The sequence below is a fragment of the Simochromis diagramma genome, unplaced genomic scaffold (genome assembly GCF_900408965.1).
Source record: "Simochromis diagramma unplaced genomic scaffold, fSimDia1.1 OVJJ01000483.1, whole genome shotgun sequence".
Lineage (NCBI taxonomy): Eukaryota > Metazoa > Chordata > Actinopteri > Cichliformes > Cichlidae > Simochromis > Simochromis diagramma.
Genome location: NW_024386835.1, coordinates 3,179,320 through 3,204,883, shown reverse-complemented (window position 1 = coordinate 3,204,883; position 25,564 = coordinate 3,179,320). Strand labels below are relative to the sequence as shown.

The following is a 25,564-nucleotide window of genomic DNA, read 5'->3' as shown; positions in this document are numbered from 1 at the left end:
GTTACAATTAAATCTGTTGCTAACATCTTGGTGTCAGATACCACGGCACACCTTCAGGTGTCTAGTGGAGCCAATGCCTAGATGAGTTAGGGCTGTTTTATCAGCAAAAAGGGGGACCAACACAATATATGGCAGGTGGTCATTATGTTATGCCTGATTGGTGTATAAACTGATGTCTTCTACCTGTGATGTAAGGTAATTCAATTACATTTATATATTTCTATTTTTATTTGGCATCAGTTCACAACAACTGCCTCAGTGTGCTCATGTGCTCATAACACATCATATAAAAAAACCACTATCTTTAAAAACACAAAAATTTAAATAGGACATTACAAGCATGAGACTGTCCCCGTGTATATACTGTATGTATAGTAACTAGCTATTCATCCTTATTTATTCCACAATTTATCCCAACATCTTTGCACTTGGCACCATTAAACATATGAATATCCCATACATGCTGTTAATGTCTGTGTCATGCTGCTGTGTTGCTGTAGTCTCCACTGTTTGTCTATTCTGTTTACACTGAGAGCAAAGGGGGGAAAAGGAGCTCAATTCCTTGTATGTGTACACAGTCTTGGCCAACAAAGCTGTTGCTGATTTTAAATTTCCGCTTCACTAAAAGTTCACTTGCTGAACAGTCCTTTCTTTTGAAAGTAAAATTCATCTTCCTCTCGTCTTGTCTTGCGTGCATATTAATTTCTAAAATGTATCACGTTAACGTTTTTGTTTGGGTTTTTTTCTCTCTCCCTGGGAAATACAGCGAGGAGAGGAGGAGCTACAGAGGAGGGGTTTGTGTTTGCTCCTCCTCTGTAGCCAGCTACTGTAGATACTGAAACACCGCGACCGCTACCTTACATCTGCACCATGAACACATCACAGGGATGAGAAAGAAAATATCCTAGGTGTTGTGCCAGAATAAGTTAACAAATTAATAAAAGGTAATAATTTTCCAAAAAATGTCCTGCCTACACTAGCCTACATTACCAGTAAGGCTAGTTTTATGACACAAGCTACAAGATGCGATGAACTATAAAAGCCAATAAGTAATCAATGATATCCAGCATTATATTATTAATGACAAATAAAATAATCATAGCCTATTCTAATCACCGATTGATATAGATTAATTAGAGGAGATGTGTTTAATTCAGGCTAATGTGTAAAGCAAATACAAAAGGAAGGCTCAAAGTGCAGAATGAAACTGACTAAAAGGAATCAGTGATCCTTACACTACTGACAATGACGTCACCAAATCTAATATTGCTATAGGAATAAAAGCTGCAGGGTCCACAATAATAATAGTAATGGGCTAGTGATGGTTATTAATTTGGCCCCATGTGCACTTCAGCCAAGCATGTGCAAAGCGGCAGCAGACTGAGCTACTACTATAACCCTCCGGTGTTTGTGTGCACGTCCCTGTTTTCTGTCATTTTAAGCGCTCGCTCCTTTTCGTCTGCGTCTCTTCAGTCGTAGTCTGTATCTGCTGCAAACTCAGAGAGACCAGCAGCACCACAACACAGCCACAACAGTGTGGAGTGGGCGTCAAAATCCCCACGCCACTTATGAAAATGGACTGAGTTTTTGTCCGCCCTTTCGAGCCAAGGCTCTCTTGTTCACGGGGAGCTGATAGAAGATGACCCTTTTCTCTTCGCTTGAGGAGGCTTTGCTGCTGTGTGGGGGAGTGGGTTACATCCTGTGGCGTTTCCTGTGTTTGTAAACTAGACGGTACAGAAAACGTCGGGCGAGTGAAGCAGAAAGGTAGGTAAATATATTCTCATTTCTTCTCAGATGCTCCGCGGATTCCAAATGTGCATTGCGCGGTCTGCAAAATCCACCGTGTGGTAGTAGAGCAAATGGGGGTTTGCACAAAATTACGGCGTCAATGTTAGCTCTCGCTAGGCCGCTAACAAATGTTAGCTTATTCGTCGGGAGGGGGAGGCACTCGCTGCGACGGCCATCACGAATGCCTTTATTACTCAGTCTTGTCTTGAACCGCTTTAGCTTATATCGTAAGAAGCGTCGTTTTGTAAAAATAATAATAATATTATTACATAAATCTAGCAAGATATATATATACTCTCGCTTTGCAGCTGTGTTACATCGGTGACCAGGTGGGCTTCAAAATTTGCTCGATTACTGGCAGTAACATTAGAGTGGGCGAGGGCGCCCGCGAGCAGCTAGCTGATGTTAGCTAGGTTGTTCCAGCATCAGCAGAACTAATGATGGGTTGGGTGGTAGTTTGAAGGCCACTCGTCGGTAAAGCTAATAAATTATATTATATTCAGTATAATATAATAATATTGGCTCATTTAATTTTCTCCGCCATCACAAAACACAGCTACTAAAAACTGAAAATAACTACGCGACGTGTTCGTGTAGTGTTTTAATCAGTGTTGGCTGAGGTTAGCATTTCGCTAGCTGTCTGTTTTCCTAGCAACGTTAGCCCTTTTTAGTTAACCCACGCCGATGGCGAAAACCTGGTATAAAAAATATTGCTGGCCACGGTTAACCTTTGTAGTGTTGCACAGGCGTAGCATTTAATCCATATAATGGTGAGTATAACAACGATCCTTCAAACTAACACAAAACCCCATGAGAACCCCTTCACAAGACCGAGCAGTGTTTCTTTCGGTAATTTAATGGCCTCCTCGTAACATTCGAGTTAACAAACCTCGTGTTTAAAAATACAAAACGCACGTTTAAATGCAAACGATCAGCGTGGGTGCAGTCGGAGAACTTTACGTGCTTTTTTACTTTATTTAGGCTTATAATTTATTGCATTGCAAGCACTTTTGCATTAGTCTCCAGCAGCACACTAATAATCACCCTCACTCATATATATTCCACAACAGCTAAGGTTTTCTCCATGATATCACCCCAAGTTGTACTTTACAAGGGGATTCATGTAATCTGAGTTATTTCCTTCAAAATAATAATAACCTCCCCTGATAGACTCGCACCCACGCAGCTGCTTCTTTTGTGCTATTAAATGTTGAGTTCTGGTTTGTATTTTACATGTTTGTTTTTTTTTTCTTTTGTTACCTTTCGTACTTAACATATGTCCTGTACTATAAATGATACACGGTTTTTTTTTTTGTTTGTTTTTTTTAAAAGAATTTCCCATGTTTAAGTGTTTAGACATGCTAATTGTCTCATCAGTCATCCTGGTATTTTAAAATGTGATTTGTCTGACTCTGCTGTAGTTTCTCTGCAGTATGCCAATCTTCACAAGTTTCTGTTTTTGCACAAATATATACTTAATTCTGAAGACCTGAAGGTTTTACACAAATTGAAACCAGCTAGACTAAAAATGACCTTTCATGATGCCTTACGGGAGTTTTGTATTTATTACCTAGAGCAAAGTGGACCTTTTTAGATTGTTGGCGCAGAGCTTGTTTTTTTTAAACTACTGGGGAATATTTTCATAACCAAACTTCATCCAAATACATACACCAAAAATTATCATTTGATGTGCACTAGGCTTACAGTATTTAGTAGATTAACAGAAATGGTTCTCAAAACACGGAGCTTTACAATCCTTACAACCTATGCAGCGTATACTGCATCTATATGCTGCACATAAATTAAGTGATGCTAACTTAAAATGTGTAAGAATATTTAGTTGTTATAAATTTGCATGCATTGTACTTAAAGCTACTGTAAAATCGATGCTATATGCATACCTCTTAAATTCACCTCCACACTAATGTCTCAACACAGACAAATCTAATATGCAGATCTGGGAACAAAACAGATTCGAATTGTAAATTTTCCCACCCATATTAATGATCTCTTGCAGTCATAATCATCTCTGTCTGAGTTTTTGTATTTTTACTTTTTATTATAATGCATACTCATCTCATCTTTATGAGATGAGTATGATATCTGATCATGATTTGGCGTGTTTATTATAAAATGGGGAAAAAACATAGGTGTAAGGTAAAAATATAGCACGATTAAGTAAATCTTAGCCACAGTTAGTAAACCCTTTATGCAAATCGTCCAATCATTTCTCCAAATGAGACACATTTCTGTATTATATTTCTTTGGCATATGTAACGGTAAAGACAGCAGGTGCTGCTGTTGTAATTTAATGTTTGTCTGTTTCATCCACATCCTCCTCTTCCTCAGTTTTAATGCTTGATGAGTGAGGTGGGTGTGGCTTCCCACCAGCCTGACCATCCTGACTGACGGATCTCTGGATGACCTTGTCCCCACCCCTGCCCCTGCGCTCACATATACAACAGCAATGTCACATCTGCCCAGCAGCTCAGTCCGCGACCATATGAAATGGGTTTGTTTTAAGAACACCAAAGTGGTGACAAATAACTTTACTTGCAGTCTTGTGTCACTCAGGATGTTGTCGTTGATGACTGCCAAAGCACATTGCGTGCTACTCGTAGTATTGTCTTAGATGCAGATCATTTGAAATTGCAGACTGCTGATTTGTTGAAATGCTTGATGTGTTTGGTAAAGTGTTGTTGTTAACTCTTTCTTTGCAGGCGGGGCTGCTTGGCTGCGAAGCGGTCCTGTCCAGTATGGCCCTGATGCAGGCCAGCTCCATGGCCGCTCCACCCAAAAAAATGATGGCTCCACTTGGCCATGCACCACCGCAGAGAGAGGGACCTGACCGCGCTCCTCAGAGCCATATGATCCTCCCATCTGGAATGAGCTGTCCACCCCTGGTTAGGACCCACGTGGGAAATGTGGAGTGGAAATTGGGCTGTTTTATGTTGTGTTACTGATATTGTGAAGGGTGTAAACACTTGGCACAATTCTGAATTATGAAATTCAGAATGTAAGCGGACATCCTATTGTGATTTCTCCCAGTTTAAAACAACTTTTGCTTTCTGTTTAGCATTTTAACTTATAATTTAGATTGGATATAGATTGAAATTGGGATGGAAAAGGGGAATAACCTAAGCACTAACAAGTTATACTCAAGGGTGCGTAGTTAGTTCCCTTTTTAGCCCATTTTCCTTTGTTTTCCACAACTTAGAAGTTTTTATGTTTTGGCAAACGAAACTTGCAGTTACCAGAAAATTAAAGAGCACTTATCAGTTCTCCATCAGAAGGTGCGCCAAATGGTTTTAAAGTATGTAATGGTTTAACTAAAATTAGAAAATACAAACCTCAACTGTTATATGTGACCAACCTCTGCTTCCAGCGTTGGCAGAAATGGACATAATGGCTAAACTGCATCTTTTCAGCTCAGTAATGTCCATACTGTTTTTGTCTCAGAGAGCACTTTTAACCCATTCTTAAAAATAAGAAATAATTAACTTTTTTCTTTTTTTCTTTTTTTTTGTCTGGCTTGGTAGCTTATCCGGAAGGAAGGTGAATTCCAAGCTCCCCGCCTGCTGGATGAGAAAGAGATGAGGGCCAACGAGGACATGCAGCAGAAAAAAAAGAACAGGAAATCAGTAACGCCCTGTAAAGTGAGAGAACAAGAAGGAAGGGGAGGGAAGGTCAGTGGCTGTGATTGCTAAATAGGGAATTGTCTCTGTTGCGTCTGTTAATTTTTGCTCACTGCAGAAAATGTGCCCAAGCCGCTTTGTACATATTTTGTAGTTAAAGCATTTAACTTTATTCGAGTGCGCCTGACTTGGATCTCTTGTGTGCACATTTTGTTTGTGTGGGGGTGGGGGGAGGAGCTCAGGGAAGATGTGGAGGGGGTGGAGGATCTCCGGAGAGGAAAGAGGGGGAGGGGAGCAGAGTGAAGCAGAGCACAATAACTGCAGTTGTGTGCATAACAGGGGGAGCAGTAACATGAGGGCATTAGGCCATTGGAAGGGGTTGTGGGGTATTTTGTCAATTCAGATGTAAATGACGTAGTTTGAAAAACAAAACAACCTTTTATGTTGTCTTCATTCATACTGCTGATTTTAAGGATTAGTGGTTATAAATAACTCTCATTTTATATTTTAGGAGAGTAATAGCTATAGGACTGCACTTGCTGACATTTCACAAAAATTAGAATATCATCCAGTTCTGATCAGTTGGACGGGTGCTTTTTTTGGGGGGTATAACTGAAATGTTACTACACAATGAAGGTGTAGGATTTAAACTGTTTAACCACTGTTCTTGACCATTCTCCGTAGGGTGCAGGTGGCGATGAGAATGGTCCATCATCCAAAGTGCAGAAAAACTTTATTTGTGATCACTGTTACGGAGCGTTTAGGAGTGGATACCACCTCAAAAGACACATCCTCATTCATACAGGTATGGTTTGTGTTTGGAACAGCTCAAGTGCAGTTAGGCCAGGACAGCCTTTATTGCCTAAATATGTGAATGACTTGTTAAAAGAGGCTTTGAAAGCTTGAGTTATACTGAGTCTAGGAGTGTGCAGCGACTGTGAAGTTTTGCAATGGCCTGCTTAAAACATTGTTTGGTAATAGCTTTTGCCTCACAGCCACTCGGTATCTGTGGGGACTTTAACTAAAACTGGTGCTCTTCGGTTTAGGGGAGAAGCCGTATGCTTGTGCCGTATGTGACATGAGGTTTATTCAGCGTTACCACCTGGAGAGACACAGCCTCATTCACACGGGTATGCGTCTTTTAACCGTACCCATATTACATAAGTCTGACTACTTACGTAGTCTGTCACTTAAGTCAATGGACAGATGCTCAGGATTCATTTTGTCAGTGGACAGTAATTTCCAACAAAGCCACTCCCAAAATCTGTTCACCTCAAAATGTTCAGTCTGATAATTATGTGTTCCCAATAACTGGAAAGTTTACAGTGGGAAATTGAATACTGTGTGGTCCAATAACCCCGAGTCCACTATTAAAAACTCTTACTTTTTCAGCATTTATAACAAGTTTTCTTCCCTCTGGATTATATTTTGATCAGCATCAGTTGTAGAAGTATTTGCAAAATTTTAGCATGTATATTAATTTAGTCTAACAGAAATGATGATACAAATTTCTCTGTGCTCAGTGTTAGATTTAGTGTTTAAAGTGGGGTTTTTTCGTTGTCTTTAGTTGCACTTTTTTCCTTTATTTTTGTGTGTAAATATTAAGATACATTTTAGTAGTTTTCTGTTTTAACATTACAACTGTAAATATGTAAACATAATACAGCCCATTTCAGTCAATAAACTTGCACAGCAGAATCTTTCTTGCTTGTTTACAAATTTGACCAAATTACAAAGACTAAAATTAAACGCCTGTGTATATTAGTCAGTTTTGTAACACAGTATTGCTGTTAAACAATTCATTTTTGTCTAAAATCCAGGTTATGTTATTCTAATAAAGTAAAATGTGTTTTTGTTTTTAGTTTATTTTGGCTAACTCTACCGTAACCCTGAAGCAGAGTTCAGCTGTAGGTCTTGTGGAGGCTGAAATTACTACCAAAGCTCTGAAGCTTAGCGAATAATTACCACCACTGCTCAACCCATTAAAACAGCAAAGAAACAGAGGAAAAAAGGACATAGCAGTAGTAAGGTGAAGTCAAGGTGTGTAAAATGAGATGGCTTATCTAACAGATGAATAGCCAAACAATTGCATACAGCATCTATATTTTGGTACAGCTCAGGAAATTAGTCTGTGTTGTGACTTTGTGCAAATTCAAACTGATTTGTTGGGTCTTGTTTCCAACTTGTTGGCTCTTTGCTTAGACTTGTTCTTTTGGCTGTGTTTCCTTTTTAATTAGCAAGATAAGCATTTCTGATCTGGACTTTTGTTTGTGCAGTGCTGGTTGATCCTCCCAAGATGTCTGTCTGACACACTTGTCTTAACATAGTTTGGTCTTTTTTTTTTTTCTTTTTTTTTTCTTTCTTTTTTTTTTATAAATTTAAACTTCTTCATGGCAGATATACCCATGTTTTCTGATGTTACCTTATGCAGTACAACATGTTACAGTGCAAAATGATGGAACACAAGTACAACAGACCACATTTGACTACCCTTTCTTCTACACCATCTTTTTTTTTTTCCCTTTTTCCCAAATATCTGCCAAGACTTTCTTGCATGCAGTTCAATTCAGTTTCAATTCAGAAGCAGATATATGTTGGTAAACGTTCTCTAAATGGTTGTTTAGAAACCAGCAGTATCGGTACATAGATGAATTATTTATTATTTTTCCTCCCCAATATTCTTAAATTTCTAAATGACAACACCCACAGTTCTCTTAAGACTTTTTGATAGTGGACTTAAAAGTGGAGTTAGACCTGTGGACCAGTTTCTGTGAATTTGAATGCCTGAAAGCACAGACTGCAAAACATGCAATGCATAGTTATTTGTGCATGTTTAAAATCATTTAAATAATTTTTGTATGTAATTCTTTTTTTATATGTAGTAAAAATGACTGCATGGACATCAAAGGACTATGTTCTTAGTTTTTTTTGTTGTGTTTTTTGTTTTGTTTTTAATTATATAAAATATAAACTGAGGATTTTATTTAAAAAAAAAAAAACTTGGATTTTTTTAAAAAACCTCATTGTTTTATACTATTCACTATGTGCAGGTCAGAGCTGCTGCCCCATTATTCCCCCCGTTTTATAAAAGTAATTAAAAATTCACTAATAATCTTTAAGAGTAACCACTTGCACTTTGTGGCAAAATTGCATCTGTTCTTTGTTTTCTACATTATATATTATATAATTTTTTTATATAATCGCTTATTTATTAGAATGAATAGCTAATAATTTTATGCTCTGTGTGTGTAGGGGTGAAGCCGTACGCTTGTTCCATGTGTGACATGAGATTTTTCCAGCGTTACCACCTGGAGAGACACAGACTCACTCATACGGGTATGCGTCCATTTACCGTACCCAGTTTAACTTTTAAAATCAGTTCTCTGAAATCAAAATTTATGCATTTAAAATCAGACACAAACAGCTTACAGGTAAACATGCAGCTGGGAAACGGCCTTTTATAGTTTTGCTTTTGTTTTGTTTTTTGTAAAAGGAGAACATTTTTTTTTGTGGGATTGAACTTTTGAGTAAGTGTTGAACACATTGTTTAAAGAGCTCTTTAGGGTATTTGTTGTACCATGAAAGGACTGAATTTTAATATATTCAGAAGAGAGGAAAGGGAAAGTTTATCATGGTACAAAAATGCATCAGCATTTGATTTGCTTTATTTCAATCATTTAACGCTTGAAAAAGACACTTCAGTATACATCAGAATGTTAAATTACATGCATACAGTGACAAATATTAGCATTTAGCATTGCCCAAAGTGGTGGACTTGTCAAAGTATATAATCCCTCTTGTACCATTGCTGTGCACAAAAATCTTCATTCATGCAATTTTTAGCCAAGGGACAAGACTCTTGTACCAAAAAAAAAAGTTGTCCAAACATTTGAAGTTTCCAAATGTGTTCCAAGGGTTTGATCTGTCATGTTTGAACTTTAGCTGTATTTGGGTAAGTGCTCGTTGTAAAGACAAAGACAACACCTTTGTTGAAATGAAATTTAAAAATAATTGACTGTCATCTGAGAATAATTTCACTTTATTAACATTTTTAAATTGTATGTACATTTTTTATTTTTATTTTTTGTGGTGAATCTCTAAAGAACAACTAGTGTACGAAACAGGAAGTGTTGACTCAAACAACTGGGGGCTCTATTGGGGTTACCTGAAGCCACAAAATATTGGCCGTCCCTTAGAGGTCAAGTCATCACACACAGCCAGTGTAATCCCGGATTGATACTCTTTCTGCGGCTTCACTTCGGGCAAAATGAGTAAAGCTTGCCATCAGCTGTTGTTTATAGCTGCATAGTTGTGTACCAAGTAATCATGAAAAAACGGACTATTACTTATTGATAGTTGACTTAGTTGATCTACAAACGAAGATTCAAGAGTTCAATTAGTATTTTTTTTGTTCTTCTTTGAAAAGTGACATTTCAGTAATGTGAAAATACTGTTTTGCCTAAATTTCACATTTCTGTTAACTGTATGAGAAAAGTCATATTTAAGTAGTTGATTTGATTTGGCCATGGTATATTATGGGAATAGTCCTTTGATGTCCACATTTTTAAATGTAAACTAATGGCTGAGGGCTTCATGTTTCTAAGCTGTAACTGCCTTGCTTTTTAATTAACATTCATACAGTTACTCAGTTGCGTCTCTTGTAACTTTATGGCAGAAAGCAGATTGTAAGCTTTTGCAGGCCATCATTTTGGTGTGCAAGAAAGAAGCACGCATCTAGCAACATGTTTTCTTAATTTTGCTGTAAATGGAATCAATGTGCACTGTGTGAGGAAAAACCATTTGCTAAAAAATGCTTTGTTTCCACGAGTGATGGTTAACTTTGGAGAATGTTTGTGCTTCGGCTGGCCGGTGTAATCGCGCTCACTAGTTGTCTCGTTGCTGACATGTATGGCTTATGCCCTGTTGCTGCTTTTTTTTTTTTTTTTTTTTTTTTCCCCTCATAGTGCTATTCAGTTTATTTGAAAATGAGCTGCCCCCCTTTCTTTCATTGATGGGATGTAAAACAAATCGCTGTTTGCATGAAGCCTGGTTAGAATATAAAATGCCTGCTAAAGTCTTGAGTAATTTGATGCCTTCCTTTGAAGGAAGGTCTTAGCTAATATGTTGATACTTTGTGTATGTAGGGGTGAAGCCGTACGCTTGCTCCATGTGTGACATGAGGTTCTTCCAACGTTATCATCTGGCAAGACACAGCCTCACTCATACTGGTATGCGTCTGCTTACCGTAGTTCATTAGGTAGACGTGTTTTAAGTGTCTTAGCTTTCTACCTTCGTAGGATAGGATTCCAGCCCCCCAAAAAATAAATAAATAACATGTTGAAGAGCATGAGGATGTATCCAGACATGTAATAGGAGGATGAAAAAGTGGTAAACCTTTAGTTGAAATCTTGCATACATAGTAGGGGTATGTAAACAACCTCAGCTTTTCCCCTGCTGAAAGCTCTACTTTATCTGTACATTTATACCGTTTTTGTTTTGTTTTATCTTGTTTTTTTTCCAAATTTCACTGAAATAAGTCGAGTGTTATCATAGTTCCTATAACCACTGCTAAATCTAAATTGTGCTTTGGCTTCTCAGGCCGATTGGTATAATATGTGAAACAAAAAGAAGAGCTATTCTAAGGGAAGAGTTGTGGTCATGTGTTAAAAATTGATGCAGTTTCTAGCTGATATTTACAAACTTTTATGTGTGTAGGGGTGAAGCCATACGCTTGCTCCATGTGTGATATGAGATTTTTCCAACGCTACCACTTGGCAAGACACAGCCTCACTCACACGGGTATGGGTCTGCTTCTTTTTTTTTTTTTTTTTTTTTTTTTGCTGTCTTGGTGCCCAAATACCCAATTTTAAGTTCGCAGGCCACTCCTTTTTACAGGACCAAATACTCATAAACATCAAGCATTTTTAACTGTTGAGGCATATAAGGAGTGCATTTCAGTTTTCTACCTCAATGTTACAATAACAGTCATCTTGATGAGTACTTTGAGTCAATTTTGGCTCTCAAAAAGCTTGTTGGCATGAAAAGTTTTAAGTTTGGCAAAAGACTTTTTTTTTTTTTTTTTTTTTTTTTGTTTTGCTTTGTTTGTTTGTTTGTTTTTTCTCCCACCCACCCTTATTACAGACATGTTAACAGATTATGAAATGTTAGACATGTGCATTTAGTGTGGCACTGTACTGATGCCACTGCTTTTGGCATGTCTGGATACATTATATAAGTGAGTCCTTGAATTCATGTGCTTATTTTATTATTGTTATTACTATTATTTTCAAAGGATTTTGCTCTGTGTGTGCAGGGGTGAAGCCATATGCTTGCTCTATGTGTGACATGAGATTTTTCCAGAGATACCACCTGGCAAGACACACTCTCACCCATACGGGTACTAAGTTTTACTTGTCCCTCTCACTTAACACCATTAGGGCTTGTTGATATTTGTTTGTATGTGTGTGAATCACCTATCCGACAGACACAAAGCAAGCTGTGATTTTTGTTACTACATATTCTTGATTGTTAGACGTTAAGAATTAATAGTTTTGTCTTTTCTGTTGTATACGTTGTATTTGCTAACTGCTGTTAGGGTTTATGTGACACATTTTTCTGTCTTGTATGTTTAGAATTAGCTGGTCATGAAAGTACTTGCTCTTGTTATTACGTAATATTGACTAGTTTATGTAGATTGACAAATTTTGTGCACATAGTTCATGAGAACTTTTTTTTTTTTTATTATTATTTTTGTCCCCCCTAAAATTTCACACTGTATGCGTTTAGGGGTGAAGCCATACGCTTGCTCCATGTGTGACATGAGGTTCTTCCAGCGTTACCATTTGGCAAGACACAGCCTCACTCATACTGGTATGCTTGATTAATTGTTCCCCTTTCACTGTGAAACCTGATATATTTATAAACCATATACTCATTTGTTTTATGTTGATTTCACCGTCTTATATGATACTATAATTATCACATTGTTGGTAAATTAATTCCCCCTCATAAAAAAAACAATGTTTAATAGAGCTTTTAGGCTTTGTTGGAAAACTGTCCACAGAAAAAGTGACTCTGTCAGTTACCTTGTTTTGTGATTAACACTGTAATGGCACTATTGCATGGTTATTCTTGACTATTGTATATTGAATGAAAGATACACTACACTAAAAAGCCTTTAAATTGCAGACATTGGTAGTATAAAATGTCGTTTGCAAGTACCTGTTTCCCCACATCTGGAGAAACTAAATGTTGGTGATTTTTCTTTTTTAATTATTTTTTTTAGTGGGTAATCCTTAAGTTTCAACCAAACTTTAACATGTAAAAATCGGTTTCTTTGATTATTTTTTATTTCTTAATACGCTTTTTAATGTCTGTATATTGTTAGTCTTTTCAGTGTAATGTGTTGTCAGTAAAAAGGCATGCTACAATAGTTAATCTGTCATTTATTTAAGTCTTGGTCTTCATCACTTTCACCAGTGTGTTGAAATACATCTGATGTTGTTGTGCTGTCTTTAGGAGTGAAGCCATATGCTTGCACCATGTGTGACATGAGGTTTATACAACGTTACCAACTGGAGAGACACAGTCTCACTCATACAGGTATGCCTCGCTTTTTAAATCTTGCCCCCCTCTCACCCTGACTTTCCCCTTGCATGTGCCCACAAATAATGTTTACATGGCTGCTTCAAACTCGAGTTTGTGTTGCTTTCTATCACTTTTCTGACAAATGCTAATTTGTCATGATCTACCTGTAAGGATCCTCTGTAAGAATTTGTGTAGTAATATTTCCCCCATACTTTGTATATGAAATGACATGATGACTATAAAGTGAAAACTCAGTACCACTCTAGTCTCTAGTGTTTATTTAGCTATTAAAGTCATAATTATGTGTACTTTTTTTTTTAACCTAACAATTATTGTGGTAACTCTGTTTGATGCTTCGGCAGAGATGGGCAGTAACGCATTACTGTAATCAGATTACGGGTTTCAAGTAATGAGTAAAGTAAGGGATTACTATTGCAAAAAAGTAATTGGATTCCTGTTACTTTCCCATAAGCAGCCTGCGTTACTAAACTGTGATTTTGTTTGTGAGAGTGTCTTATGACAATGACGTACAAGCATACGACGTCCGTGGCAGCAACAGACATGTGTAGATCAACAATGGATAATATGGAGAGAGTACGACCATGCAGCGTTTAAAGCACCGAAGTACTGACATTACTTTGAGTTTGATTCCGTAAAAGTGACAAAAACATTAGCGTCCGCTGTACACTCTACATGCGAAGAAAACTTCTTTCAACAGCGAAGTATTAAACTTTAAATCTGAGCAAGCACCTAGCACGCTGCCATGGGAATGTGAAATTCACAGAGAAACCCCTGGATACCCCCCACTGACATGACCACTGCGTCACCGAGCAAACCTCCACTGGCCCCTCTCACTGGAATATGCAGAAAATAGGTTTAAATGTTAAACAAATTTCTTCCAGTCAGAGACAGTTGCATATAATTGAATTTTTGCTTGATGCAATGTGCATAAAGTTAAGAGACTTTTTCATTTGATTCAAATTTATATGATGGATAATGCAGAAAAAGTAGAATTAGGCTGAAAGGTCTATTGCTTTATCATATATTCAGGTTGTGTATCGTGTGGTTTTTTTTTTTTTTTTTTTTTTTTTTTTTTTTTTTTAAAGTAACTAAGTAATAAAGTAACTAATTACTTTTGAAAATAAGTAATCAGTAAAGTAACTGGATTACTTACAGGGAGAAGTAATCAGTGATTAGTAACTAATTACTATTTTCAAGTAACTTGACCAACACTGCATTTCGGTGATTTCTAAATGAAACATTTGTGAAAAAAAGGAATGATGTTAGTTCAACTGTTTATTTTATTTTGTGGGATTAAACTCAAAATGCAAGAGCATGAAGGTGGTGAGTCTGCAACAAATGTTTTTATTCAAAGTACAAAAGATGATATTGACAGCTATGACATTGTCATATTTGCATCATTTACAGTATGTATCAACTTTTTATATTAAATCTTGTAAACTGTGTGTGTATGGGGAAGAACAGAAAAAGGAGTCGTATTACTTGCAGCTTTGAATATTACAGTTAGCCAATTATCTTGATGTAATGAAAAAAAAAAATATTAAAAGATGAGTGGGCTTTTTTGTTTTTTACATGTTGATACTGAATTTAAGATTTGTTCATTGGGAATTGTTATGCAAATTCACAAACTGAATTAAGGGGTGTAGGTTTTGTGGCCTTGTTGGAAGAAGTGGGAGGGGACTTTAAGGGAAACATTATCTTTTCAGTTGATGGGAATGTTACTTAGATCGGGACTGCCGCTATCCAGGTCAGTGTTTGTTTGTTTCCCCCCCCACATAATCGTGTCATTTCACATTCAAAGTGATGGTCAGGAACTAACACAAGCTTCTCTCTTTTAAAAAAAAGCTGTATATTTCCAAACTACAGATTTCTCTTATGGAAGATAAAGTTAATTTGTGCTTCGGTGCTAGGATAGGTTCTGTATGATGATTTTCAGAGCAGTTTCCTGTTAATTCTTGCTCCGCAAATGAATGTGCAAACTTAATGTCTTGTGCAGAGTTGTTTGCCAACTGCCTAAAATTGTCACACCTTCTGTGATCAGCGTGAACAAATCTATTCCAGAAAACCTGTATGTGGTATGTTGAAATTACACGATTAGAAGCACCCATTGACATAGTGTGAAAAACTTTTTGTTGTGCTAGTTGGAATGTGGACTTCCATTTTCAACCCAATTTTTTATTTCTATATTTTTATTTTTTTTTGTCATTTTGATAGGTTTGGTTTTTTTGGTTAGGAAAATTTTAATTCTACTTTCTGCACAGGGCATTTTCCTTATTATTCAGAGATGCAAATGTTTTCAATTGGAATGACAGATTATTAAAGCACGCTGGAATTTCCAGTTTAAACAAAGCGCTGATAAGTGCAGCCAAACTTTACTAAGTAATTAGTAAAGTTTAACATGGATCAATTTTGGCAGTTGAGTGTTTTTATGCTAAAGCTGGTACTTTGTGTGTATAGGGGTGAAGCCGTACGCTTGCACCATGTGTGACAAGAGGTTTTTTCAGCGCTACCACCTGGCGAGACACAGCCTCACTCATATGGGTATGCGTCTGCCAATCTTAAAGCTGTCACAAAATTAGGATGCTGCTACATGTGTATGCTTGAGCTAGTCTTGTAAATCTGTATTCAGACACAGTTTATGATAAGATTCATTCTAAGTATAATTTCAGCTAGATAACATTCAGCTCATGTTTAAGTGAACTTAAGAGCCCCTCTGGGAAGTTTGTAATTTGAAACAAGCATCTTAGATTGTACCCCTGTAATTTACTTCAGGGGTATGACATTGGTTATTAACCACAGATATCAATTTAATCCACACTGGCACATTTAATTTATCAGGCATAATTATAGATACATTTTTTTTCTCTGTTGTAGAGAATCAAAAATAATTCTCTTGATGCTCTGCGTTTAGGTGTGAAACCTTACGCTTGTACCATGTGTGACATGAAGTTTTTTCAGCGTTACCACCTGGCGAGACACAGCCTCACTCATACGGGTATGGGTCCGTGCACCGTGCCCATGACATGTGTTGTTAGCAAGTGTGCACATTTAATTTAGTTAGTTTGTCTTATTACTTATATTTAGGAAACATGTCATGTATAAATATTATAAACATTTTCTTGTCTTTTGTTAGCTGTCAGCAGTCAGAATCAACAGGATAACCATAATTCAGTATTTTGCTGCTTTGATTTTTGTTGGCAATTATAATCTAAATTTATTTGGGGAAAAAAAGTTCTGGTTTTGCATGAATTGGCCACTGTGTGGTTAATAACCAATAGCTTAAATATTTTTTTCTAAATTAAAAAAAAAAAAAAAGTAAAGAAAGACAGAAAATAAAGGAAAAAGAGAGAGACCGTGAGGCAAAGTAATTTAATATTGCTACTCTGCGTTTAGGTGTGAAACCTTATGCTTGCACCATGTGTGACAAGAGGTTTTTTCAGCGCTACCACCTGGCGAGACACAGCCTCACTCATATGGGTATGCGTTCACCCACCTTACCCATTTCACTGAAATCAGACTGTATGTGCATTTTGTTACGAGTAAGCTGTTTATGCTAGTTACTTTAAAGTGGCCAGAAGAATGATGTTGATGAAGCCTACCCTACATTATGTTCATAATTGTAACGTTTTATGTGACTGTGAGGAAATACAGGACTGCAACATCATCAGCTCATGTAATGTGTTAAGCTGTGGATTTGAGAATTGGTTCAGTTTGTATTCTTTACTGGAATTGGATGAACAACAAGTTACAGCTTTTAAAAAAAGGAAATTAATAATAGTGGTTAACAACCCATCAATTCTGAATAAATTAAGTAATTTGCTTATTGATGGATTGTGAACACAAAAACGAGTCTGAAAATAATACCTTAATGCTTTGCATTTAGGTGTGAAACCTTACGCTTGTACCATGTGTGACATGAAGTTTTTTCAACGTTACCACCTGGCAAGACACAGCCTCACACATACGGGTATGCGTCAGTGCACCTGCCCATAACACTTTATATTGGTCACTGTCACACAGCTTTTATTGTACCAATATCAAGTATTACCAAGTACCACCAGTTTACATCTTGCATAGCTATATAGGAATTTATAGAGATGCACCGATTGCAATTTTTCTTGGAGAATCCGGTTGCTGTACACACCTACCAAACAAATCAGGTTCAACAGATTTGTATAACAAGACAAATGTCAGGGCCTGCATCATTTTCCATTATCCTTGTAACTTCACCACATAACGGGTCATTGACTTTTTGTGTTTTTCACTTATCTCCATAATTTCCCTTGATATTAACCTCTTAAAATCGTTGCTTATACCGAGGCTCCTGGTTTGCAGATGGCTCTGAGATCTGGCTAGCTTTAGTCACGTTCATGTTCAATGGGATCAAAGTGATTTAAGTCAAACATTTTTGTGGTGATCCTCCCCAGTTTAGTTTGCCAAACTTTGTGCCTTGACTCACAGTGAGGAACTTAGATGCTAATGACATGTTAACGTGTGGCTGTGACCATGGATGTGAATTGATTAAGCATGCATGAAACTCATTAGTAACCCAACGTATGGGAGCCAGTCTGGGCTGACAATGTTGGAAAAAGGACGATTCTGCTCCTTCATGAGTCAATCGGTGCATCTCTAGTAATCTAATTAAAATAATAGACACCCTTTTGAGCACATAGCATCTTTTGAAACAAAATTAACTGTAGAACTCTGGACTGTAGAGACATTTGGCTAATTAGAAAAATCAGAGAATCTTATTTCTTGTGAAATCCTATTTCATTACTTTCCTAAAAGGAGAGATCAAAATGCTTAGTTAGTATTAAGACTAAACAGGGGTCCTGGGTCCACCACACACATCTCCGCACGGTCTGTCTCCACAAACCGTGACAGTACGACCATGCTTTTATAGAAAGTGATGGTCTTTATTAAAGTTTACCCCGAGCTTCAGTTGTAACTCTTTGGAGTACTAATATCTTGATTTATATAGATAAAATGGTCCATTAACTGATTATGTGGGTATCTAGTGTTTCATGAAGAAAACATTTGTCATCTTTGTTTTGCATGCATTGGCAAATGTGTGGTTAATGAATAATAGCCTAGATTTTTATTGGTAACATGGAAACTGAGGTAAAGTAATATAATATTGCTACTTTGCGTTTAGGTGTGAAACCTTATGCTTGCACCATGTGTGACAAGAGGTTTTTTCAGCGCTACCACCTGGCGAGACACAGCCTCACTCATATGGGTATGCGTCCGCCCACCTTACCCGTACTACAGTACTTTCATTATGTTAAATATAGGGACAGTTACTATTATTCTTACTAAGTAGTGCACTTAATCAAGGCTATCCTGTATTATCTGTGAAAGGAAACATTATTACAAATCTTGGCATGTACGTAAATCTTGGACTACGATATCATCAGCTCATGAGATGTGTTTAGCTGTGGATTTGAAATTTGAACAACAGTTTAATGTATTAATTGGATTTAGAGCGTAATCTTTGGCTAGATTAAACAAGTGAAGCATGGTTAACAACCCATCAATTGTAAATTGATGTTAAAAGTACAATATTGATTGATGGATTGTAAAACAGAAGCTCAAAGACCTGAAATTAACATATTGATGCTTTGCATTTAGGTGTGAAACCTTTTGCTTGTACCATGTGTGACATGAGGTTTGTTCAGCGTTACCACCTGGCGAGACACAGCCTCACTCATACGGGTATGCGTCCGCGCACCTGCCCTTATCACATTGTATACAGTACTGTGCAAAGGTTTTGGACAGTCAAAATAAAGCAAGGCTATTTTAAAAGATGATGCCATGAATAGTTCATTTTAAGTAACTCCATATAAAGACTTCATATTCTGCCTGTTAGTTATAGGAGAACGTGCCACAATTTTCTTGTCTGTATCGACTGTTTCAGCGCGTTCTCTCTTCATGTAATCCCAGACCATCTCCATGATGTTATGGTCATGTAGAGGGCATCTGTTGTAGAATATGATGTTCATTTTGTCACTGATCTTAAGTTCTTTGTAACTGTATTTATTTAGGGTTGTTTTACTAAAGAATGAATTGGACCAATCAGACACCTTAATCATAATATTGTTTGATGTAAAAAAGATATTAAGAACTCGAGTTTCTCAAACTTTTTCACAGTACTGTAGATGACTTTTATTTATTGTGTAATATAAAGGATACTTCTGTGTAGTTATAAAGTAGGCACATCGTTTAGCACTTCTTAGGGAGAATACTTTTGGATCTAAAACAGTATTTTATTCCCCTAGCGGTTTGGTTAGTTGCTCCGAATGTTTGAATTGCCATTGTTCACGCTTTTTTTTTTTTTTTTTTTTTTTGTAGTGTGTTTGGTTAATCTAATATATGAACTGCAGAATATCTGACCAACACCCTCACCCCATTTAAACCTGGTTGTGATGTGTATCTGGATACATTATCTAGATCAAGAAAACCCTGTGTATTATAATTGGATGCCAAAGGACCCTGAGGGGTTTCCAAGGCTGCCAAGACATCTAATTTTCCCAGTGTGTCTTCAGTCTTCCCCTGGGTCTCCTCATGCATTGACAAGTCTGAAACTCTTGGCCTACAGTGTCCTGGAGGCCCTGAATCACCTCAGCTGGGTTCTCTTGGTTGAGATAAGGACTCTGCTCTGAGCAGCTCCCAAATGGCTGGCTCTTTGTCTAAGGCTGAGCCCTGACGTGTGTTGGAGGCTTATTCCCATCATTTGTATCTGTACTTTTTTGTTCACTACACATAGAACTTGTGTCAACGAGTAAAATCTGATATTTCAACTTTAGAGCATCAACATTGATGAAAACAGAAACACACACATACTCAGTAGCTGGGTTGGTATTAATACCAGGAGATTTAAACAGACCCTGGAATCAGCACTTAATCATGTTTTCCCGATTAAGAGCAGTACTGATCATTTAGTTTATCTGTTGAAAATGCAATTAATCTAAAATGTTAATCCAAAGGTCTATGGATCAGATTTCATTAGACAGATAATGTGTCCAGATTGCATACATTTAAAGTTCTAATACCAGGTGTTACTCTGGGTTTGTTGTTGAGAAGGCTTAAAGCTTTTTGAAAGAATCTCCTTATAGGTAGGGTTTGGTCATAATCATTTCAAACCCCGTTCCAAATCCAATACCTGAGATTGCCAAGAATCAAATGTTTAGAACACGAAACACATTTTGTGTACATTTTAGTAATTTGTCCTTAAAGTCTTTTGATTCTTTTTAATCAAAGGTATGAAATGGCAATTCTGATACTTCTGTGTCCCAGTAATGGGTGCATTAGCTCTCACCCATAACCTAAACCACAAAATAAGTCTAATTATTTTTTTTATAATAGCTCAATGTTACAAAAGCCAATTGTCACTGACAAACCAGTGTAAAACAACTAGGTTAAACATAGTCCCAGTTACCAGTTCTACCTTAACTACCCTCATTTTATTTTTACATTTATGATTGTAATAATTTAATCAGTAATCTATTAAAGTATTTGTTACACTACATATTGACAAAAACCTCAAACATGAGTAACTTAGTTAAATATATATAATATTAGTAAAGAGGGGATATGGGTCCAACATCAAATTTGTAAACCTCAAAGGGAATAAATACTATGATTTCTATTTATTATTGATGCACAATGACTTTAATCTTATACAGCACACAGGACAGGCTTTGGTGATATTGTTTCAAAATGTGTATCTCCTGTATTATGTTAAAATCTAATTGAAGTCTATTAGTTTAACCAATGGTCGGAGCTGTGTAGTTGTAGTGTCTAAACATTTTGGCGTTATGTCTGAAAAAGAAAGTACAGAGTGCATAGTTAGGTTGAAAGTTGTGTTTGTTGGACTTGTGAGTGGTAGGGCTAATATATTGCTCTGTGTGTGTAGGGGTGAAGCCGTATGCTTGTTCCATGTGTGACATGAGGTTTATTCAGCGTAACCACCTGGAGAGACACAGCCTCACTCATACGGGTATGCGTTCCTCTACCGTACCCTTATTACGGAGAAAGGCACTGGCGCTTGCAACATAACTGGGTCACAACAAACTCGAGTTTGGATTGTCAAGTCATTTGATGGGATGTTGAACCAGTCTCCAAAAAAAAAGAGAGAAAAAAAAAAGTTGCCCCAATTTGTGGGCCCTCCATCATGTGTACATCCGGGCCACAAAAACATGAAATTCCACTTTGATCTACACATAATGAGTTGATGACGAGGCCTTTTTAGAACATCAGTTATCAGATGCTGAAAATTCACTGTTGAAATTTACTAATAAGGGAGTTGTTTTTTGTTTTGTTTTTCCTGATGTTTTTCTTTTTAAATTTTTTTTGTTTTTTTTAAGTGTTGGAAATTTAGTCTGCAAAGAAAGATTTAGTAAGTAAAAAATCTGCCGCAGTTTGTTGGTACAAGACGCTAAAATTGATGCATTGACTTTGTATTTGTGTGCTCTTTTAGGAGAGAAGCCATTTGCTTGTGACATGTGTGATATGAGGTTTATTCAGCGCTACCACCTTGAGAGACACAAGCGTGTCCATAGTGGAGAGAAGCCTTACCAGTGTGAACGGTGCCAGCAGGTATGTATGAATAAACACGGAGTACACGCGTGAGGTGTCTTACGTGCTGAATTTCAAATTTGGACTTGAATGGGTCGTATCAGTACCACCAGACTTTTCAGTTCCTTTAGACATCAGGCTGTTAAGTTATTTTTCTTAAGAGGTAAGATTCTCATACTGCAGATGAACTCCAGCTCCACCGCCTTTGACTGCACCTAGCAACAGTAGTCCTTGTTTTGCTCTGTGGCGAGCTAACTGAAGCAGCACGTGCTGTGGGTTATGGTTTGAGTGAAGATGGAACTAGACATATACGTTAATACAGACATAAATACAATTATCAGTGAAAGCCACAGTGGGTCTAGCTCATCAGCACAGACTGAATTCTTAGAAAAAAAGAAGAGGGGTTCTCCACGAGTGATTTGATCTTTGCCAGTATCGATGCACTAAAACTAGAAATGCTAAAATATGCTGCCATATAAATACTTGGATAGATTGATGGCACTGCATCTGGATAAAGTCTATATATAGGGAACAACTGTTTTTCCACATTGTTAGTCACTTTATTGAAATATTAGGGACTTCTCTGCATTTCCCACTCTTTGTTTTCCCTCTGACACGCCTGAGTTTAGAGTAATCATGTATGGTTTAAATTCCTTCCTTCATAGTTCCATTTTACTCTGACATTTTTAATTTTATCATATTTTTAAAAAAATGACCTTGAAATTGACCTGAATTTGACCGTGTCTAATATTTATCTTTTGAAGAACTTTTCGCGCACAGACCGACTGTTGCGACATCGGCGGTTGTGCCAGGGGCGCGGCGTAGCCAAAGTAGAGAACCAGCCCTGTTGCGAACCACGCCCATATCCCCAAGAACCCCCACCGGCACCCCCAACCTGGAGCCCCCTGCATCCACCTCCGGGTCGACTGGCGGTCTGACATTCCATCTTCCCTGGATCCACAACACCTCCAGAGACGGGACAAGCCACAGGGTTTCTTCTCAGCTCTGTGCAGAGTGCCATCACATTCTAGCACAGACTGATCTTGCAGCTCGAGTCTTGGGATTAATAACGACAGCGGGACATTTGTGGGTTTTTTTGTTGACTTTTTACTGTGTTTCTGTTTCTTCCCATTTTTTAAGATGAGACTTTTCTGTGATAAACGGTGGTCCTGTTTTGTACTTAATCTATTTGATTTTTGCAAAAAAAAAAAGTTTATTGTTCAAAAAAAATATTTGCATTTGGTGGTACTCGGACAGGAAACGGTTGACTGTGTGATGAGGTGGAGAAGAAGAGAATTTGAGCTTCTTTCTAATTTTTTGTTGTTGTTTATTCTCTTTGGCCTGGAAAGGATCATAAAAGCATTTCAGGTTAAAGTTATTAAAACTGAACTTTTCTTCCAGGTAAAGTGAGGAAACTATGTTGGCATTTCATGTACAGACCGGAGTTTACTTGCCTTGTATCGGACAGTGTTAAGCATAAAGACAGGTCATTGAAAGCATCATCATTATTATTATTATTATTATTATTATTATTACTGTGTAAATCTGATGTGATGCATAAAGTGTTTCCTGGCTTTTTCAGCTCGGAAGGTCCAGTTTTAATGATTATTTTGTAAGAAAAACAAGGTGTTGACGTAAATTGGAATTTGGCTCAAATGCAGTCTTTGGCCACCGTCACCATCGTATCCTGAGAAAACCCGAGTAACTTTGTGTGACATAAAACTAATATCAATAACTGTAAAACCAGGACTTCCAAGAAACGAAAGTGCGACCTGCAGTCGACGAGGTGCGCACTTAACGTGTGTCGGGTCACAGAGCGTCACACGTTTCTCTCTGATTTGAGGAGGCAGAACAGGACGGCAGACTTGGCGAGCCCTCCTTCATGTGTACTGAGGGCGTGTGGTGGTGTTCAGCTGTAAATATACAGAACATGTATAGAGATCTGCAGCACTAAAGCAGGACATTTCCTCTGCTCGCTCATGCTGCATAGATCCTGGTGTATAATGATGCAGGTTAGCCACTTTTGAAGTCCAGTGATGTTTGTACAGATCACTTTGTGAGATTAGTGGGCGTATACAAAATCTTGTGGCCTTAGTATGTTTCTGTTGTTTTCTTTTCTTTTCTCATCTGCCTTTTTCTTGGCCGTTTATTATTGTGGATCAGATGTATTTACTAGCCTTTCGTCATCATCATCATATTATTATTATTATTATTTTTAATCCTTAAGCTGTCGTGGTTACTGAATGTGGATGGATTCAGTGGCGCTGAACCAGACTAATGTGTTCTTCTGTCGAGAAGTCATGTTTATGGTGATAACTGAATATTTTGGGTCATAGCTACTGGTGATGGTGTAACACAGAATATAATCCTAAAAAACAGGAGGCCCTTGCGCGTGGCGGTCCGTGTGAGAAGACAGTCGTGCTACGTTGTTTTCCAAGCGGCGGTGCTTTGGCTGGTCGCAGGCCACGGCAGGATCAACACCTGCTTGACTCTGCCGCACACCTAACAACTGCTTTTTCATCCAGACATTACTATACAGTTGGTGTGGAATAACGGTCACGTCTTTGGGTTTAGCCTTAAGTTGCGGATACACAAATAGTCATTGTAGTACTAAATGATAGCGTTACAAGCGATTTCTTTTACCTTTTGAACTTTTGAAAGTACTCGGTACAGCAAGGAGTGGCCCCACGGGGCCCGCTTTGCTGCTTTTTAATGACTTTCTCAAACATGCTCCTTTCTGTGACTGGTAAACTTGTGATCACGTCGTCCTGTTGTTTAACCCAGAAATGTCAGTGCAGACTGGGGCGAATAATCTGTTGGTAACTACGGTCTTATTCGGATAAATAGTGAGTGGTCCAGATGACACTTGTGGAGATGGGAGTCCCGCCACGCTTTCTATGGTCTGTGAATTGTAGGATGAAGAGATGTTTGTGTTCGATACAGAGAAGTGGAAGACTGAGTCGAGTGATGTTTTACCAAAAGTATTAATGAGAAGCTTTCTTTAAATGGTCCATTGATTATCAAATCTGTGTGCACAAAGATGGGATTCTGTTATCAGCAGCTTGGCCTTTTAAAGAGCAGAGGAGCCAAGTTTGAGAAATGAAATCCTCTGCTGTGGAAACACTATTCCCAATCTGTGGAAGGGACACTTCTGGTGTGAGCACATACTGAAAACGGCAAAAGGGCAATACAATATATAGTAGACGTCACTTGTTAATACGTTTTTGTCATTCACTGTTTTTAGTATTCTCATTGTTAAATGCAATAGAATCCTGTTGTAAGATTGAGGTTTTATTTTCTTCTTTTTACAGACAGATCAAAGGAGGCTTTTGTTTTTCTGTTCTTTTGTCTGCGAGTTTGTCATCACATTTTTGATGATTGTTTCAAGGACCTTTTTTATTCTGATGAAATTGTAAACACTGGAGTGTAAGGAAAAAAGGCAAAAAAAGAGATGGATATTTTTGTCCTTCAATCTGTACTAGATTTTAGGTTTTAGACAAAGCCTATTTCTCCTCAACTTGACACGAAAGGCGGACAGAACAATTTGGATCAGTACAGTTGAGAGCCCAGTATGTTCGGTGATTTTTGACACTAGAGGCAGTAGTACTGCAAGAAAATGTTTTCTTTCTTATACAAAGTCCCTGGTATTTGTAGTAAATTATATTGACAATGGTATTAGATGAACAACAGCATAACAGTAGCTATCACAGATTAGTTGTTTTCTTTATTAGTCTTGCATGCAGAGTTATGGTCCTCAGTTAAGATAGGATCTTGATATTGATTATTTTGTGTAGGAAAATGAGTGCATAAGAATAACTTCCTAAAAAAATGTTACAATGATTAATGTAAAATGGGCTAACTAATATGTACCCTTGTGATCCAATTAGTTTCAACTGTATGAAAATCAGAGGAGAGGCTTCTTACTATTATGCTGAAATAATAAAAAAAAAAGAATT

General features: G+C 37.5%; 1 protein-coding gene across 26 annotated transcripts; it reads left to right on the top strand.

The window, feature by feature from the left end:
• Positions 1-1,383: 1,383 nt before the first annotated feature.
• On the top strand, positions 1,384-25,564 carry znf740a (zinc finger protein 740a). 26 transcript variants are annotated; one of them, XM_040028869.1, is made up of 21 exons: positions 1,384-1,764; positions 4,138-4,300; positions 4,509-4,691; positions 5,328-5,474; positions 6,108-6,228; positions 6,470-6,553; positions 8,676-8,759; positions 10,568-10,651; positions 11,139-11,222; positions 11,737-11,820; positions 12,210-12,293; positions 12,942-13,025; positions 15,489-15,572; positions 15,943-16,026; positions 16,425-16,508; positions 16,915-16,998; positions 18,187-18,270; positions 18,663-18,746; positions 20,947-21,030; positions 21,511-21,629; positions 22,373-25,047. In XM_040028869.1, exons 2-21 carry the CDS (start codon positions 4,256-4,258, stop codon positions 22,544-22,546), a joined length of 1,965 nt encoding a protein of 654 aa, XP_039884803.1. In that variant the 5' UTR covers positions 1,384-1,764; positions 4,138-4,255; the 3' UTR covers positions 22,547-25,047. The 26 variants fall into 26 exon arrangements, with proteins under 26 accessions (XP_039884803.1, XP_039884804.1, XP_039884805.1 ...); XM_040028870.1 differs by having other exon boundaries at positions 1,384-1,768; XM_040028871.1 differs by lacking the exon at positions 1,384-1,764 and adding an exon at positions 1,775-2,117.

Bases quoted from the DNA above. Each gene is read 5' to 3' on its own strand.
- znf740a (XM_040028868.1), top strand. From the start codon at position 4,461: ATGCTTGATGTGTTTGGTAAAGTGTTGTTGTTAACTCTTTCTTTGCAG. The intron at 6,229-6,469 runs GTATGGTTTGTG...TCTTCGGTTTAG, and splicing joins ACACATCCTCATTCATACAG to GGGAGAAGCCGTATGCTTGT. The intron at 16,509-16,914 runs GTATGCGTTCAC...CTTTGCATTTAG, and splicing joins ACACAGCCTCACTCATATGG to GTGTGAAACCTTACGCTTGT.